At 40.1% G+C, this 18,481-nt stretch overlaps 1 protein-coding gene across 2 annotated transcripts in view; it reads left to right on the forward strand.

The window, feature by feature from the left end:
* The first annotated feature begins 1,398 nt into the window (after positions 1-1,398).
* The window catches only part of corin (corin, serine peptidase), a 54,127-nt gene continuing 37,044 nt past the window's right edge, over positions 1,399-18,481 (forward strand). For both annotated transcript variants that reach the window (XR_015524135.1, XM_087307865.1), the window contains exons 1-4: positions 1,399-1,571; positions 1,721-1,843; positions 2,029-2,171; positions 13,379-13,642. Coding sequence is in view for 1 of the 2 variants with exons in the window: in XM_087307865.1 (XP_087163991.1) it covers positions 2,048-2,171; positions 13,379-13,642 (388 nt within the window). In the remaining variant the exon portion in view is untranslated. The remainder of the gene's footprint in view (positions 1,572-1,720; positions 1,844-2,028; positions 2,172-13,378; positions 13,643-18,481) is intronic.

The following is an 18,481-nucleotide window of genomic DNA, read 5'->3' on the forward strand; positions in this document are numbered from 1 at the left end:
TCCTGCCTTGTGTCAGCGGTTCAGGCTGGTGGTGGTGGTGTAATGGTGTGGGGGAGATTTTCTTGCCACACTTTGGGTTCATTAGTACCAGTTAAGCATCAACGCCACAGCCTACCTGAGTATTGTTCTGACCATGTCCATCCCTTTATGAGCACAGTGTCTCCATCTTCTGATGGCTACTTCCAGCAGGATAACGCAGCATGTCATAAAGCTCAATCATCTCAGACTGGTTTCTTGAACATGACGATGAGTTCACTGTACTCAAATGGCCTCCACAGTCCAGTCACCAGAGCTCAATCCAATAGAGCAGCTTTGTGATGTGGTGGAACGGCAGATTGGCATCATGGATGTGCAGCTGACAAAATCTCTTAGGAATATCTCCAGTAGCTTGTTTAATCCATGCCAGAAAGGATTTAGGCAGTTCTGAAGGTAAAAAGGGTCTGTCTTTCTGTCTATCTGTCTATCTATCTATCTATCTATCTATCTATCTATCTATCTATCTATCTATCTATCTATCTATCTATCTATCTATCTATCTATCTATCTATCTATCTATCTATCTATCTATCTATCTATCTATCTATCTATCTATCTATCTATCTATCTATCTATCTATCTATCTATCTATCTATCTATCTATCTACTATACACACACTCTTTTTCCCACACATGCAATCTCTCTATCACACACACACACACATACAAACTCTCTCACATATACTCTCTCCACACTCTTTCTTTCTTACATGCACACTCACTCACACACAAACATGCACACACACTTTCACTCACTCACACACTCTCTCTCACAACACACACAAACTGTACTGTTGAAGTCAGAATTATTCCCTCGTTTTCTTTTTCAAGTATTTCCCAAATGATGTTTAACAATGTTTTAAATTAATTTTTCACAATATTTCCTCTAATATTTGTTCTTCTGGAGAAAGTCTTATTTGTTTTATTCTGGCTAGAATAATAGCAGTTTAAAATCGTTTTAAAGCCATTTTAGGGTCAATATTATTAGCCCCCTTAAGCTACATTAGTTTTGCCTTGTCTCCAGAACAAACCACTGTTATACAATGACTTGCCTAATTACCCTAACTTTACCCTAATTACCCTAGTTAAGCCTTTAAATGTCACTATAAGCTGAATACTAGTGTCTTGAAGAATATCTAGTCTAATATTATGTGCTGTCATCATCATCATCAGTTATTAGAAATGAGGTATTAAAACTATTGTGTTAAGAAATGTGAATATATATCCGTCAAACAGAAATTGGGAAAATATACAGGGTGGCTATCAATTATTCGACTCTCTCTCTCTCTCTCTCTCTCTCTCTCTCTCTCTCTCTCTCTCTCTGGTGAAGATATAAATGTGCGCGCGCTCGACTCGCTCGTCAGTGTGGCGCGGGTTGCGCGCAGACACTCGTATTCAGAAATCCGACACGTACGAGTAAAACAAACTCTAAATATAAGAGTAATAAGCAGAATAACATACAACAGACCCATAAATAGCTAACATAGAATAGATTTAGATCCACTTGTGATGGAATCTGCTGCTGTGAACTTTAGGTAAGTACTCAAATCAGTGCGGTGTGTGTGTGTGTGTGTGTGTGTGTGTGTGTGTGTGTGTGTGTTTCAGAGTTGAACTGCGCGCATTCAGTTTCTTTCCGCTACTATAAATAACACCGTGTGTGTGTGAATGTGTGTGTGTGTGTCAGATTCTCCTGCACAAGCTGGAAACTCTGAAGTGAAATACCTGTGTAAAAATAGCCCGCGGGAGCGCGTCTGCTCGCCGTGTCTGATGGTCCGGATCCTCCGTGATCTGCTGCCGTTAACCGGAGGTAAAACTTCACCGTATTTTTCACAACATGTCGTTTCTGTCCATTTCTGTTGATTATTGTACCGTGTGACTGTCGGTTAACGTTAATAATAGCTTCAGCTTTGATGGATGTTCAGAATAGCGCTCGAGTTCTGTCTGCTGCCGCTGATCAACTCTCTATGTGTGTGTGTGTGTGTGTATTCTCAGGTGTGTATCGGATGAGCTGATGATGGGTGAAGCGTTCACACACACTCAGCGCTGCGGGAAACATCTGCGACTGCTGCTCTTCATCCTGCTGCCGTGTGTGTGTGTCCTCATCTGTGTGTGCGTGCTGCTGCTGACGCTCACAGGTAACGCACACACTTGCGCACACACACACACACACACACACACACAGATAGACTGCTCTCAGCCTCCACACATTGAGTGATGACACAAACAAGTGTTAAATAACAACTGTGACACACACACACACACACCTGCTGTCTGTACGCACATGCTGATAGTGTGTGTGGTTGATCTGAGCTGTCGTTGCATTTGTCCGTGTGTGTCTCTGTGGGATTTTCAGGCTGTTATTATGGCTAATTTTGTCTCCTTGCAAATGATTCACATCATGTCAGTCTCTGAAAAGATTATACAGTTCAGAATTATTCAGTTCGACTTTATTGACAGCTCTTTTGACAGGCATTATTGCTCCAAAGCAATGCTTTTTTACATCACAGTCAAAATCAGAAAGAGTTAAGGTGGTTTTTGCATGGAGGACAGCATATATTAGGCCTGTCACGGTATCTATTGTTTGATGTAGGATATATTGCACCAAAATATATCGCGATAAAGATATTATCGTCATTTTATGGCTATTTTATGCCACTTATTACACACTCACCGGCCACTTTATTAGGTACACCACCACCAGCCTGAACCGCTGACACAAGGCAGGATGGATCCATGCTTTCATGTTGTCGACGCCAAATTCTGACCCGACCTGCCAAATGTGGCACACCTGACTCAGAGCATCAGCTCAGAGACTGGAAGATCTGTAATGGGTGTGACAGACAAAGCAGACATGCAGTGCTGGTGGTCCTCCAGGAGCGTGGATGAGAAACACTGATTTAACTTACATTATTGCTGTTAAATTAGACTAATATTTTGCAGCACTCTATAATAATGCGTAAAACTGTAAAAATGAGCAGAAATGCATGCACCAAATGCAAGAATGCGGTAAAATGAGGTAAACGGTTAGTAACAATTTACTTGAGGAGGTGTTCATAAGACTGTCGTTAAACCTTCATAATCACACATGTCCTGAAGGTGAAGGAGATTTTATGCATGGTCATAATAACTGTTATTGAGTGTTTTACAGTACATGAACATTTGGTAACAATTTACTTGAAGGGGTGTTAATAAGACTGTCGTTAAACCTTTATAATCGTGACATGATAAAGGCGACTGGGATTTGATGCTTGCTTATAACAACTGCTATTGAGTGTCATTCGCTCTGTTATGTCATTATAAATGCAAAGATGACAAAGTCTTTGTCATGAAAATTTGACGTTACCAAGACAACAACACTTGTCATAAATCTGTCATAAACATGAATGACACGAAGCCGTTATTAATGTCATGAATTTTATAAGAGCATCCTTAATATTTATTTTTGACCTCAACTACAGCGGTACAAGCTGAATTGATCATTAAAATGTCAATACATATTAATATTGATCTGACAGAGTGACGACACTCTTAATGAGACTTTTTAATGACAAATACAGTGAAAACGTGTTCAGAAAAATATTCATGACAGTTATAATGCATCAAGACGATCATGTTTATGACAAGTGTTATTGTTTTGGTTACTTCAGGTTGTCCTAACAGACAGAAACAGCTTGTGATGTATTTATGTCAAGTTGTCATAACAAACAATCTCATCATTGCATTTAAAATGACATAAGCAAAGAATGACACTGTTGTCATAAGCATGCATAAAATCTCATTCACATTGATGATGTGTCATGTCATGATTATACACCCTGTCAAGTAAAGTGTTACCTAATGTACTGTAATTTCACTGTAGTACACCGCAATTAACTCTACCATAATACATTTAGCAGTAATTACATTAATCCATTAAATTATATTAAAGAAGTGTTGCCTGTAACTGACTGAGAAATATAATATAATCACTCACAGTGCGGGTGTACAGGTTTGACTATACAGTATGTAGGACGACCCAAAAGTCCTTATGGATTTGGATATAGTACAATCTGGTGAACACTAATTAGTGACCCAGGCCGGGTTATTTATATTAGGGGTGTCTTGATTACCAGCGATCTAATGCCTGCAGATTACTGGAGAACTACAGATCTGTCACTGAACCGGACTACAAATAACATCATGCACCTGATGCACACCAGTTCCTTATTCTCTCTGATTACACACACACACACTGTCTTTACATCTTTATAATCATGACATGATAACGGTGAATGAGATTTTATGCATGCTTATAACAACTGTTATTAAGTGTCATTCGCTCCGTTATGTCATAATAATTGCAACAATGACTTTTTTTGTTATGATAACTTGAAAAACGAATACATCACAATCTGTTACTGTCTGTCATGACAACTTGACATTACCAAGACACCAACATTTGCCATAATTGACATGATCATCATGAAGCCGTTATTAATGTCATGAATCTTATAAGAGCATCATTAATATTTATTTTTGACCTCAACTACAGCGGTACAAGCTGAATTGATCATTAAAATGCCAATACATATTAATATTGCTGCTAATAATGATCTGACAGAGTGACGACACTCTTAATGAGACATTTTAATGACAAATACAGTGAAAACGTGATCAGAAAAATATTCATGACAGTTATAATGCATCAAGACGATCATGTTTATGACAAGTGTTATTGTTTTGGTTACTTCAGGTTGTCCTAACAGACAGATACAGCTTGTGATGTATTTATGTCAAGTTGTCATAACAAACAATGTCATCATTGCATTTAAAATGACATAAGCAAGGAATGACTCTTAATAAATGTTGTCATAAGCATGCATAAAATCTCATTCACATTGATAATGTGTCATAACATGATTATAAAGGTTTCATGACAGTCTTATGAGCACACCGTCAAGTAATGTGTTACTGTAATAAACTGTAATTAACTGTACTGTAATACATTTTAGAGTGATTACAGTAAACCATTAAATTACCGTGAAGAAGTGTTGCCTGTAACTGATTAATAAAATACAAAATACACACCCACACACACTGTCATTAAACCTTTATAATCATGACATAACATGATAAAGGCGAATGAGGTTTTATGCATGCTTATAACAACTATTAAGTGTCATTCACTCAATTATAAAATGACAAACTAATACATCACAAGCTGTTTTTGTCTTTGTCATGACAACTTGACGTTACTAAGACAACAACACTTGTCATAAAGCTGTCATAAACATGATCGTCATAAAGCCGTTATTAATGTCATGAATTTTATAAGAGCATCTTTAATATATAATTTTGACCTCAACTACAGTGGTACAAGCTGAATTTGTCATTAAAATGTCAATACATATTAATTTTGCTGTTACTAATGATCTGACAGAGTAACAACACTCTTAATGAGACTTTTTAATGACAAACACAGTGAAAACATGTCATAAGCATGCATAAAATCTCATTCACATTGATAATATGTCATGTCAGGATTATAAAGGTTTCATGACAGTCTTATGAGCACACCGTCAAGTAATGTGTTACTGTAATAAACTGTAATTAACTGTACTGTAATACATTTTAGAGTGAATACAGTAAACCATTAAATTACCGTAAAGAAGTGTTGCCTGTAACTGATTCAAAAAATACACACCCACACACACTGTCATTAAACCTTTATAATCATGACATGACATGATAAAGGCGAATGAGGTTTTATGCATGCTTATAACAACTATTAAGTGTCATTCGCTCAATTATAAAATGACATAAACTAATGCATCACAACCTGTTTTTGTCATGACAACTTGACGTTACTAAGAAAACAACACTTGTCATAAAGCTGTCATAAACATGATCGTCATAAAGCCGTTAGTGATGTCATGAATTTTATAAGAGCATCTTTAATATATAATTTTGACCTCAACTACAGCGGTACAAGCTGAATTTGTCATTAAAATGTCAATAAATATTAATTTTGCTGTTACTAATGATCTAACAGTGTAACGACACTCTTATTGAGACTTTTTAATGACAAACACAGTGAAAACATGTCATAAGCATGCATAAAATCTCATTCACATTGATGATGTGTCATGTCAGGATTATGAAGGTTTCATGACAGTCTTATAAACACCCTGTCAAGTAAAGTGTTACCTAATGTACTGTAAATTCACTGTAATACACCGCAATTAACTCTACCATAATGCATTTAGCAGTAATTACAGTAATCCATTAAATTATCTTAAAGAAGTGTTGGCTGTAACTGACTGAGAAATATAATATAATCACTCACAGTGCGGGTGTACAGGTTTGACTATATGTAGGACGACCCAAAAGTCCTTATTAATTCTTGATGTAAATACAGCTGACAAGAGTTTTGAGCCTTGGAAAATATAGTGATATTAAATGATATTTGAGTGCTTGTCTTCTGGAAAACATGCTGAAAATGAATGAATGTTGTTTGTTTTTGCCTCAGAATAAGGTCATATTAAACAGGACGCCGGCCTGTTTCAGATATGAGGTCGCGGAGGTCTGGACCCATGTAAAATGTTCATGTTCAAAAATACAAATATTCCATTCTGTGGATGGAGAGGTCATATTAAAACAAAATAATGAGACTGAATAAATTCATGTCTCAAACTCCAATGAGTTGTCAGACGCAGGCAGAATAAATGAGCCTCTTCTATGTTGCCAGATCAAGCCATTTTAAGCGTTGTGGCACTGAATTTGTTTCACTACAAACAAAATTTATAAAAATAAGTATTTTTTTTTTTAAGGAAAGATTCCATTTTATATTTGTAGAACACAGTAATTCAACTTTTTTCCACGTTTGAACTTACTTATTTTTCAGGGGTAAAGTAATATCTGGATACGCTGCATTTACACTCACTTTATTAGGTACACCTGTCCAACTGCTTGTTAATGCAAATTTGTAATCAGCCAATTACAGCTGCTCAATGCCTTTAGGCATGGTCAAGACAACCTGCTGCAGTTCAAAGCGAGTATCAGAATGGGGAAGAAAGGGGATTTAGGTGACTTTGAACGTGGCATGCTTGTTGCTGCCAGACAGGCTGCTCTGAGTATTTCAGAAACTGCTGATCTACTGGGATTTTCATGCACAACCATTTCTAGGGTTTACAGAGAATGCTCCGACAAAGAGGAAATATCCAGTGAGCGGCAGTTCTGTGGGCGCAAATGCCTTGTTGATGCCAGAGGTCAGAGGAGAATGGCCAGACTGGTCCCAGCTGATAGAAAGGCAACAGTAACTCAAATAAGCACTCGTTACAACCGAGCTCTGCAGAAGAGCATCTCTGAACACACAACACGTCCAACCTTGAGGCGGATGGGCTACAGCAGCAGAAGAGCACACCGGGTGCCACTCCTGTCAGCTAAGAACAGGAAACTGAGGCTACAATTCACACAGACTCACCAAAACTGCACAATAGAAGATTGGAGAAACGTTGCTGCTCTGATGAGTCTCCATTTCTGCTGACACATTCGGATGCTCGGGTCAGAATTTGGCGTCAACACCATGAAAGCATGGATCATCCTGCCTTGTATCAGCGGTTCAGGCTGGTGGTGGTGGTGTAATGGTGTGGGGGAGATTTTCTTGGCACACTTTGGGCTCATTAGAAACAATTGAGCATCAACGCCACAGCCTACCTGAGTATTGTTCTGACCATGTCCATCCCTTTATGAGCACAGTGTCTCCATCTCCTGATGGCTACTTCCAGCAGGATAACGCACCATGTCATAAAGCTCAATCATCTCAGACTGGTTTCTTGAACATGACGATGAGTTCACTGTACTCAAATGGCCTCCACAGTCACCAGAGCTCAATCCAATAGAGCAGCTTTGTGATGTGGTGGAACGGGAGATTGGCATCATGGATGTGCAGCCGACAAACTTGCAGCAACTGTGTGATGCTATCATGGCAGTCAGACATTTCCAGTACCTTGTTGAGTCTATGCCATGAAGGATTAAAGTAGTTCTGAAGGTAAAATGGGGTCCAACCCGATACTAGTAAGGTGTACCTAATAATGTGGCCGCGATAGTGTGTTTGTTTATACATGTGCGTGTGTGTGCATTCATGTGATTGAGTGTGTGTTTGTTTGTACATGTGAGTGTGTGAAACAGTGTGCGTGTGTGTGTGTGTGTGTGCATGTACATGAGTGAGAGAATGTACGAATGTGTGAATGTGTGTTTCAGTGAGAGGATGTGTGAGACTGTCTGTGTATACATATATGTGTGTGTGCATGAGTGTTTGTATGAAACAGAGTGTCTGTGTGTGCGCCTGCTTGCATATGTTTGTGTGCTAGCGTGTGTGTGTGTACATGTGCATGAGTGTATGAGTGAAAGGAAGTGTGAGACTGTGTGTATACATATGTGCATTCATGTATGTGTATGCGTGTGTGTGCTTGTGTGTGTGTTTGTATAAGTGAGTGTGTGAAACTGTGTGTGTGTATGCGCGCTTGCGTGTGCACGTATGTGTGTGTATACACGTGTGTGTGTGTGTGTGTGTGTGTGTGTGTGTGTGTATGTATGCATGCTTGTGTCTGCACGTATGTGTGTCTGGGTGTGTGTACATGTGGATGAATGTATGTGTGAGAGAAAGTGCGAGTGAGAGTGTGTGTGTGTGCAAGTGCATGCATGCATGTGTGGGCTTGCATGTGTGTATGAGTGAGAGGATGTGTAAGACTGTGTGTGTGTATACATATATGTGTGTGTGTGTGTGTGTGTGTGTGCGCGCGCGTGTGTGCATGCGTGTGCGTGCGTGTGTTTGTATGAGTGTGTGAAACAGTGTGTCTGTATATGTTTGTGCGCTTGCGTGTACATGTATGTGTGTGCATGCGTGTGTGTGCATGAGTGTATGAGTGAGAGAATGTGTTTGTGTGTTTGCTTGTATGTGTGTGAACGCAAGTGCGTGCATGCGTGTGTGAGTTTGCGTGTGTCTATGAGTGAAAGCATGTGCGTGCAAGCTTGTGTGTGTGTGTTTGTCTAAGTGAGTGTGTGTGTGTGTGTGTGTGTGTGTGTGTGTGTGTGTGTGTGTGTGTGTGTGTGTGTGCTTGTGTGTATGTTCATAAGTGTATGAGTAAGAAAATGTGCCAGTGAATGTGCGTGTGTGTATATGCATCTGTGCGTCTATGTCTGTGGAAGTGTGTGTGTGTGTGTATGTGCATGCATGCATGTGTGTTTTTGTACATGTATGTGTGTGCATGCAGTGTATGAATGAGAGAATGTTCAAGTGTGCGTGGATGTGTATGTGTGCTCATGCATAGCGAGAGTGTGTGTGTGTGCGTGTGTGCATTGCGTTCAGATGCATCTCCCCCTAGTTGTGTGTCTGCTCCTCATAAAACCTCGCCGCTTTAGAGCAGCACAAGGTCAAAAGGTCAGAGTCTGGACAGACGTCTGAATAACTCTCTTCCCACCATTATCCCGCCCGCACTCGTCCTCTGTGTCTCCGTCTCCTCTCCTCCCCCTTTGTTTATTGGCCGGAGAGTCTCTTTGGTGGGACGTGATCAGAGCTGTGAAAGCGAGACACCCATCCTGTCCGGGACGTCCTGCTGTGTCACTGAGGCTGTTTTTGCAGCGTCACAGCTCTCAAGTCTCCAACACACACTCATATTAAGGAGACGGTAACATCACATGCTTTAATGTCAACACTAGCGGTGTGTTTACATTTCTGATCTGCAACAATGGAGAGCTGGAAAAAAGGGGGTTTTTAACCTAAAATGTGCATAAAAATGGGTTGATGGAAACATAGACACTAACTGGCCACACACCTGGCATGAAGCATTTTCATCAGTCTTCATACCCAGGCACGTCTCCATCTGCAGGTCCCACCGCTGTTTTTGTGGACTGGTGGACGTCCACATCCACTGTGACCAGTCTGACCGCAGAGCCTGGTTTGATTGTGAAGTAGCTGACTTAATAATCTGTCTTTGTTTGAGCTTGTCGAAGTATTATCCTAGGGATAAAGTACATCCAGGAGGTTATCACAGAACGAACTCGCCACAAAATCGAAAAATTTGGAAATAAAACATTTTTCTGAGCCATAATTGTTGACATTACTGGAGTATACACTAACCTGTGCATTATTCAGACACTAGATGGCGCCAAGCAGCTAAAAACACAAAGCTGACAGAAACTAAAACAGCTGATGGAGTATACACTAACCTGCACATTATTCAGATACTAGTTGGCGCCAAACTGTCAAAACACAAAGCTGACAGAATCTAAAACAGCTGATGGAGTATACACTAACCTGCACATTATTCAGACACTAGATGGCGCCAAACTGTCAAAACTGAAAGCTGACAGAAACTAAAACAGCTGATGGAGTATACACTAACCTGTGCATTATTCAGACACTAGATGGCGCCAAACAGTCAAAAACACAAAGCTGACAAACTAAAACAGCTGATGGAGTATACACTAACCTGCACATTATTCAGACACTAGATGGCGCCAAACTGTCAAAACACAAAGCTGACAGAATCTAAAACAGCTGATGGAGTATACACTAACCTGCACATTATTCAGACACTAGATGGCGCCAAACTGTCAAAACTGAAAGCTGACAGAAACTAAAACAGCTGATGGAGTATACACTAACCTGTGCATTATTCAGACACTAGATGGCGCCAAACAGTCAAAAACACAAAGCTGACAGAAACTAAAACAGCTGATGGAGTATACACTAACCTGCACATTATTCAGACACTAGATGGCGCCAAACTGTCAAAACTGAAAGCTGACAGAAACTAAAACAGCTGATGGAGTATACACTAACCTGCACATTATTCAGACCTTAGATGGCGCCAAACTGTCAAAACTGAAAGCTGACAGAAACTAAAACAGCTGATGGAGTATACACTAACCTGCGCATTATTCAGACACTAGATGGCGCCAAACTGTCAAAACACAAAGCTGACAGAATCTAAAACAGCTGATGGAGTATACACTAACCTGCACATTATTCAGACACTAGATGGCGCCAAACTGTCAAAACTGAAAGCTGACAGAAACTAAAACAGCTGATGGAGTATACACTAACCTGTGCATTATTCAGACACTAGATGGCGCCAAACAGTCAAAAACACAAAGCTGACAGAAACTAAAACAGCTGATGGAGTATACACTAACCTGCACATTATTCAGACACTAGATGGCGCCAAACTGTCAAAACTGAAAGCTGACAGAAACTAAAACAGCTGATGGAGTATACACTAACCTGCACATTATTCAGACCTTAGATGGCGCCAAACTGTCAAAACTGAAAGCTGACAGAAACTAAAACAGCTGATGGAGTATACACTAACCTGCGCATTATTCAGGCACTAGATGGCGCCAAACAGTCAAAAACACAAAGCTGACAGAAACTAAAACAGCTGATGGAGTATACACCCCCTTTAAATTTTATTATAATTATTTTTTTATTTAATTATTTTACGCTATATATTTTTTTTCGATAATCTACAGAACAAACCATCATTATACAATAACTTGCCTAATTACCCTAACCTGCCTAGTTAACCTAATTAACCTTGTTAAACCTTTAAATGTCCCTTTAAGCTGTATGAAGTGTCCTGAAAAATATCTAGTAAAATATTAATTACTGTCATCATGACAAAGAGAAAAAAAATATCAGTTATTAGAAATGAGTAATTAAAACTATTATGATTAGAAATGTGTTGAACAAATCTTCTCTGCGTTAAACATAAATTGGGGGGAAAGACAAGCAGGGGGGCTAATAAATTATAGGACTAAGAATTCTGACTTCCATTGTATGTATATATATATATATATAGCATGGATCAAAATTATTTTATTTTTTTTTTTTAATGCCAAAATCATTAGAATATTAGGTAAAGATCATGATGCATGAATACATTTTGTATGATTTCTAATGTAAATATGTCAGTTAGATTAGTGATATGCTTTACTAAACACTTTGTTTATACAACTTTAAAGGCAATATTCTCAATATTTGGATTTTCTAACCCTTATATTAAATATATGTATTATATTGTCTTATTGTGTATATAAGATAATATAATATATATGGTATATAATATCTTATATGTATCTTATTATTAAATTATCCAAATATTATCTTATCCCAACAAACATCAATGAAAATGCCTAATTATTCAAATGTAAAAGGATGTTTAAATCCCAATTTCCATTATACATTATATCAGTTTTTATATTGATTTCATTGTTATTGTTGAATATTATGCTAATTGTTAGATTATTTGTGTACAATGCAATTTATAAAGTCATAATACCTGTGTTTGAGTGGATGTATTATATGAGAGACCTGCTGTAGCCTAGTTTACCAAACAAGCAGTTCTAATTGGACTTTGATTGTACACTTTAAATAAAAGTTATAGTCATAGTTTTTATTTTATGCATTAGATTTTCAGCTCTTAAACTCTCACAATCATTCCGATTAAGCCTGATCATGTTTTTACAAAATGTTGCACAAAAATAGCAAACAAAAAGTCTACAGATTCAGTGAACATCAAATATCAACAGCTGCAGACGGTGATCGTCATCTTCACAGACCAAGCAGAAGCAGACGATATAAAAATAAGCTGCTGGGTGATTCATATGAGACTGTTAGCGGATTGAATGCATTAACAGATGTTGTGAGTGTGTGTTGCACACTCAATCTGTATATACAGTTGGAGTCAAAGTTATTCGTTTTCAGATATTTTCCAAATGATGTTGAACAGATTCAGGAAATTTTCACAGTATTTCCTCTAATATTTTTTCTTCTGGAGAAAAGTCTTATTTGTTTCATTTAGGCTGGAATAAAAGCAGTTTTTAATTGTTTTAAACCAATTTTAAGGTCAATATTATTAGCCCCCATAAGCAATATTAGTTTTGCATTGTCTCAAGAACAAACCACTGTTATACAATGACTTGCTAACTTTACCCTAGTTAACCTAGTTTAGCCTTTACATGTCCCTTTAGGCTGAACACTAGTGTCTTGAAGAATATGATGTGCTGTCAAAATGTCAAAGAGAAAAGAAACTAGTTATTAGAAATTAGTTATTACAACTATTTTGATTAGAAATGTGCTGAAAATCTTCTTTTAGTTAGGGCTAATAATTCTGACTACAACTGTATATGTGTGTGTGTGTTTGTGTGTGTGTCTATAAATATCCTCTCCAGTGCAGCTGTTGCAGTTTATATATTTACACTGTGCTGTTGTATCCCACACGTCTCTTAAACAGCAGATCCCTGTCTTACAGATTTATTTCTTTTCCTTGCCTCTTTATTGTTTTGCGTGTTTGTCCAGGTCTGTTTGGGAATAATGGCCTGCTAGATGCCGGAGCTTTTGTCTCCATAGCGACGTTCCCTCCGCCGGCCTTTAACGACAGTGACTCCCGCCTGATGACTGCTGATAATGGGACAGTGGCGGTGCCGACGGACGCTCCTCTGCAGTGGGACTCGACTCTCTGGATGCCCCGCGCCGACACGTCTCCATCCGCAAGTCCCACTGCTGTTTCTGTGGACTGGTGGACATCCACATCCACGGTGACCAGTCTGACTGCAGAGCCTGGTACGATTCTAAATATAAAGTACATCCAGGGGGTTATCACAAAATGAACTCGCCAGAAAATTAAATTTTTTTTAAATAAAACATTGTTATGAGCTGTAAATATTAGACACTAGATGGCGCCAAATAGTCAAAACACAAAGCTGACAGAAACTAAAACAGCTGATGGAGTATACACTAACCTGCAGATTATTCAGACAATAGATGGCGCCAAACAGTCAAAAACACAAAGCTGACAGAAACTAAAACAGCTGATGGAGTATACACTAACCTGCGCATTATTCAGACACTAGATGGCGCCAGACAGTCAAAAACACAAAGCTGACAGAAACTAAAACAGCTGATGGAGTATACACTAACCTGCGCATTATTCAGACACTAGATGGCGCCAAACAGTCAAAAACACAAAGCTGACAGAAACTAAAACAGCTGATGGAGTATACACTAACCTGCGCATTATTCAGACACTAGATGGCGCCAAACAGTCAAAAACACAAAGCTGACAGAAACTAAAACAGTTGATGGAGTATACACTAACCTGTGCATTATTCAGACACTAGATGGCGCCAAACAGTCATAAACACAAAGCTGACAAAAGCTTAAACAGCTGATGGAGTATACACTAACCTGCACATTATTCAGACACTAGATGGCGCCAAACAGTCAAAAACACAACGCTGACCTAAACAGCTGATGGAGTATACACTAACCTGCGCATTATTCAGACACTAGATGGCGCCAAACAGTCAAAAACACAACGCTGACAGAAACAGCTGATGGAGTATACACTAACCTGCGCATTATACAGACACTAGATGGAGCCAAACAGTCAAAAACACAAAGCTGACAGAAAATAAAACAGCTGATGGAGTATACACTAACCTGTGCATTATACAGACACTAGATGGCGCTAAGCAGTCATAAACAAAAGCTGACCTAAACAGCTGATGGATTATACACTAACCTGCGCATTATTCAGGCACTACATGGCACCAAACAGTCAAAAAGTACCATCCTCCTTTTATTTTGACTCTGGGTTGCCCTTATACATCTGTTTGCCCCTGTGTTGACCATTGCTTACCTGCCCTTTTTAAAAAACCTGCATTTGGATCAGCACTTCCGTTGTCAGCATCACCACCATTGTAACAGTTACATCCGCGTAAACACTGTGGCATCACAGCATGAAGTTTACTTGCTCGAGTCCCGGCCAGGCTAGTTGCCGTTTCTGTGTAGAGTTTGTATGTTCTCCCTGTGTTGGCATGGGCTTTCTCCGGTTTCCCCCACAGTTCAAACACATGCACTATAGGGGATTGATTAACTAAACTGGCCGTAGTGTGTGTGTGTGTGTGTGTGTGTGTGTGTGTGTGCGTGTGTGTAATTGAGTGTGAATGGGTGTTTCTCAGTAATGGGTTGCAGCTTGAAGAGCATCCGCTGTTTAAATCATATGCTGGAATAGTTGGTGGTTCATTTTGTTGTGGCGACCCCTGATGAATAAGGGACTCATCCAAAGGAGAATGAATGAAGGAAGGAATGAATGAATGAATGAATGAAGGTAGGAAGGAATGAAATGCAAAGGGTGCATATTAGGACTGTAGGGAGGAATTTAATTGTTTTAATATTCTGAAGACAGTAATCTACATGTGGGTGGCTTGAGGTCATTTTTGGTGAACTGTTCCTTTAAACCCAACATGTTCTCTTTATATTCTGTGGTCTGCTTCATCCTTCTGTCTCTCTTCAGCCCTTTTATGTCAAATATCTGCTCTCTTTTGTCCTCTACAGACCAGCTGCTAATCTAATTTACCACAGATCTCTCTCTCTCTCTCTCTCTCTCTCTCTCTCTCTCTCTCTCTCTCTCTCTCTCTCTCTCTCTCTCTCTCTCTCTCTTTCTTTCTCTCTCTCTCTGCGCATGTGTGTGTGTGTGTGTTTGTCCTCAGTGAAGGTTCTGTCCCAAGCATCATCTGTGAGTGTGTCCTCTTGTGTTGACCTCTACAAGACACTATTATTTCTCTCTGTCTTCTGCAAACAGTCTAATGATTAATACTCTATGCTCAGCTGTGTGTGTGTGTGTGTGTGTTTGTGTGTTCCTCTTGTCTTTCTGACTTTGACTTGAGCACTAGAATCACAATTACATTCAGTGACTCTCAGATCTTAAACTCTTACTCACTCAAACTCTCTCTCACACACACACACACACACGCAAATGCATACACAGTCTCTAATTCACTCACTCATGCTCACTCACACAATCACTGGCTCATTCACTTATGCTCCCACGTTCACACATACTCACACTCATTCTCAAACACAAACATATAGCCCAACTCACTCACTCACACATGCAAACACACACTTTCAAACTTTCATACAAACACACCTACATTCACTCAAACTCTATCACACACACACACACACTCACAGATTTTCTCATACACATCCACCTTACACAGGCTCAGTTTACGTTACTTACTCACACTCATACAATTATACATTACTCATACATTATTCACAAACACACTCTCATACTCTCACTTATGCTCACACACACACTGTCTCTCATACACACTCTCTCATTCATTCACACATATTCTCTCTCTCTCACACATACACACACACAGATTCACCCACTTACTCTCACACACACTCTCTCTCGTTCATTCACTCACACACACACTCGCACACATAATCACACACGTACACATACTAAGTCTTACACAAAGGGGCGCCACTAGGGGGCATTGGGGGAAGTTAAGATGATTCTAAGGGCCCACGCACAACCCCCACCCCCAAGCGCCATCTTAAACACTAACCTTGAGCGCCATCTGCTGTTAAACACTAACCTAGAGCGCCATCTGCTGTTGAACACTAACTTAGAGCGTCATCTGCTGTTAAACACTAACCTAGAGCGCCATCTGCTGTTGAACACTAACCTAGAGCGTTGTCTGCTGTTAAACACTTGCCTAGAGTGCCATCTGCTGTTAAACACTAACCTAGAGTGCTGTTAAACACTAACCTAGAGCGTCGTCTGCTGTTAAACGCTAACATAGAGCGACATCTGCTGTTAAACACTAACCTAGAGCACTGTTAAACACTAACCAAGAGCGTCGTCTGCTGTTAAACACTGACCTAGAGCGCTGTTAAACACTAACCTAGAGCGCCGTCTGCTGTTAAACACTGACCTAGAGCGCCATCTGCTGTTATACACTAACCTAGAGCTCTGTTAAACACTAACCTAGAGCGTCGTCTGCTGTTAAACACTGACCAAGAGCGCTGTTAAACACTAACCTAGAGCGCCGTCTGCTGTTAAACACTGACCTAGAGCGCCATCTGCTGTTATACACTAACCTAGAGCGCTGTTAAACACTAACCTAGAGCGCCGTCTGCTGTTAAACACTAACCTAGAGCGCCGTCTGCTGTTAAACACTGACCTAGAGCACCATCTGCTGTTATACACTAACCTAGAGCGCCATCTGCTGTTAAACACCAACCTAGAGCGCTGTTAAACACTAACCTAGAGCATTGTCTGCTGTTAAACACTGACCTAGAGCGTTGTCTGCTGTTAAACACTGACCTAGAGTGCTGTTAAACACTGACCTAGAGCGCCATCTGCTGTTAAACACTAACCTAGAGTGCTGTTAAACACTAACCTAGAGCGTCGTCTGCTGTTAAACGCTAACATAGAGCGACATCTGCTGTTAAACACTAACCTAGAGCACTGTTAAACACTAACCAAGAGCGTTGTCTGCTGTTAAACACTGACCTAGAGCCCTGTTAAACACTAACCTAGAGCGCCGTCTGCTGTTAAACACTGACCTAGAGCGCCATCTGCTGTTATACACTAACCTAGAGCGCTGTTAAACACTAACCTAGAGCGTCGTCTGCTGTTAAACACTGACCAAAAGCGCTGCTAAACACTAACCTAGAGCGCCGTCTGCTGTTAAACACTGACCTAGAGCGCCATCTGCTGTTATACACTAACCTAGAGCGCTGTTAAACACTAACCTAGAGCGCCGTCTGCTGTTAAACACTAACCTAGAGCGCCGTCTGCTGTTAAACACTGACCTAGAGCACCATCTGCTGTTATACACTAACCTAGAGCGCCATCTGCTGTTAAACACCAACCTAGAGCGCTGTTAAACACTAACCTAGAGCGTTGTCTGCTGTTAAACACTGACCTAGAGCGCTGTTAAACACTAACCTAGAGCGCTGTCTGCTGTTAAACACTGACCTAGAGCGCCATCTGCTGTCTCACACTAACCTAGAGCGCTGTTAAATACTAACGTAGAGCGCCGTCTGCTGTTAAACACTAACCTAGAGCGCCGTCTGCTGTTAAACACTGACCTAGAGTGCCATCTGCTGTTATACACTAACCTAGAGCGCCATCTGCTGTTAAACACCAACCTAGAGCGCTTTTAAACACTAACCTAGAGCATTGTCTGCTGTTAAACACTGACCTAGAGGGCTGTTAAACACTAACCTAGAGCGCCATCTGCTGTTAAACACTGACCTAGAGCGCCATCTGCTGTTATACACTAACCTAGAGCGCCGTCTGCTGTTAAACATTAACTTAGAGCGCCATCTGCTGGTATACACTAACCTAGAGCGCCGTCTTCTGTTAAACACTAGCTTAGAGCGCCATCTGCAGTTAAACACTAACCTAAAGCTCTGTTAAACACTAACCTAGAGCCCCCTCGTGCTTTTCTATTTCATCTTCAACAATCCCCCCGCTCTTCAATTTCGTCCACAATGAAACCCTTAACCCCCCTGCACCCCATTTTCCACTTTCGTCCGCAACACAACTGATTTCTGGTCCTGATTTCTGTGCATCTGATGATTTCATATTCT

Source organism: Danio rerio, chromosome 23 (genome assembly GCF_052040795.2).
Source record: "Danio rerio strain M-AB ecotype USA chromosome 23, GRCz13ab, whole genome shotgun sequence".
NCBI classification, from domain to species: Eukaryota; Metazoa; Chordata; class Actinopteri; order Cypriniformes; family Danionidae; genus Danio; species Danio rerio.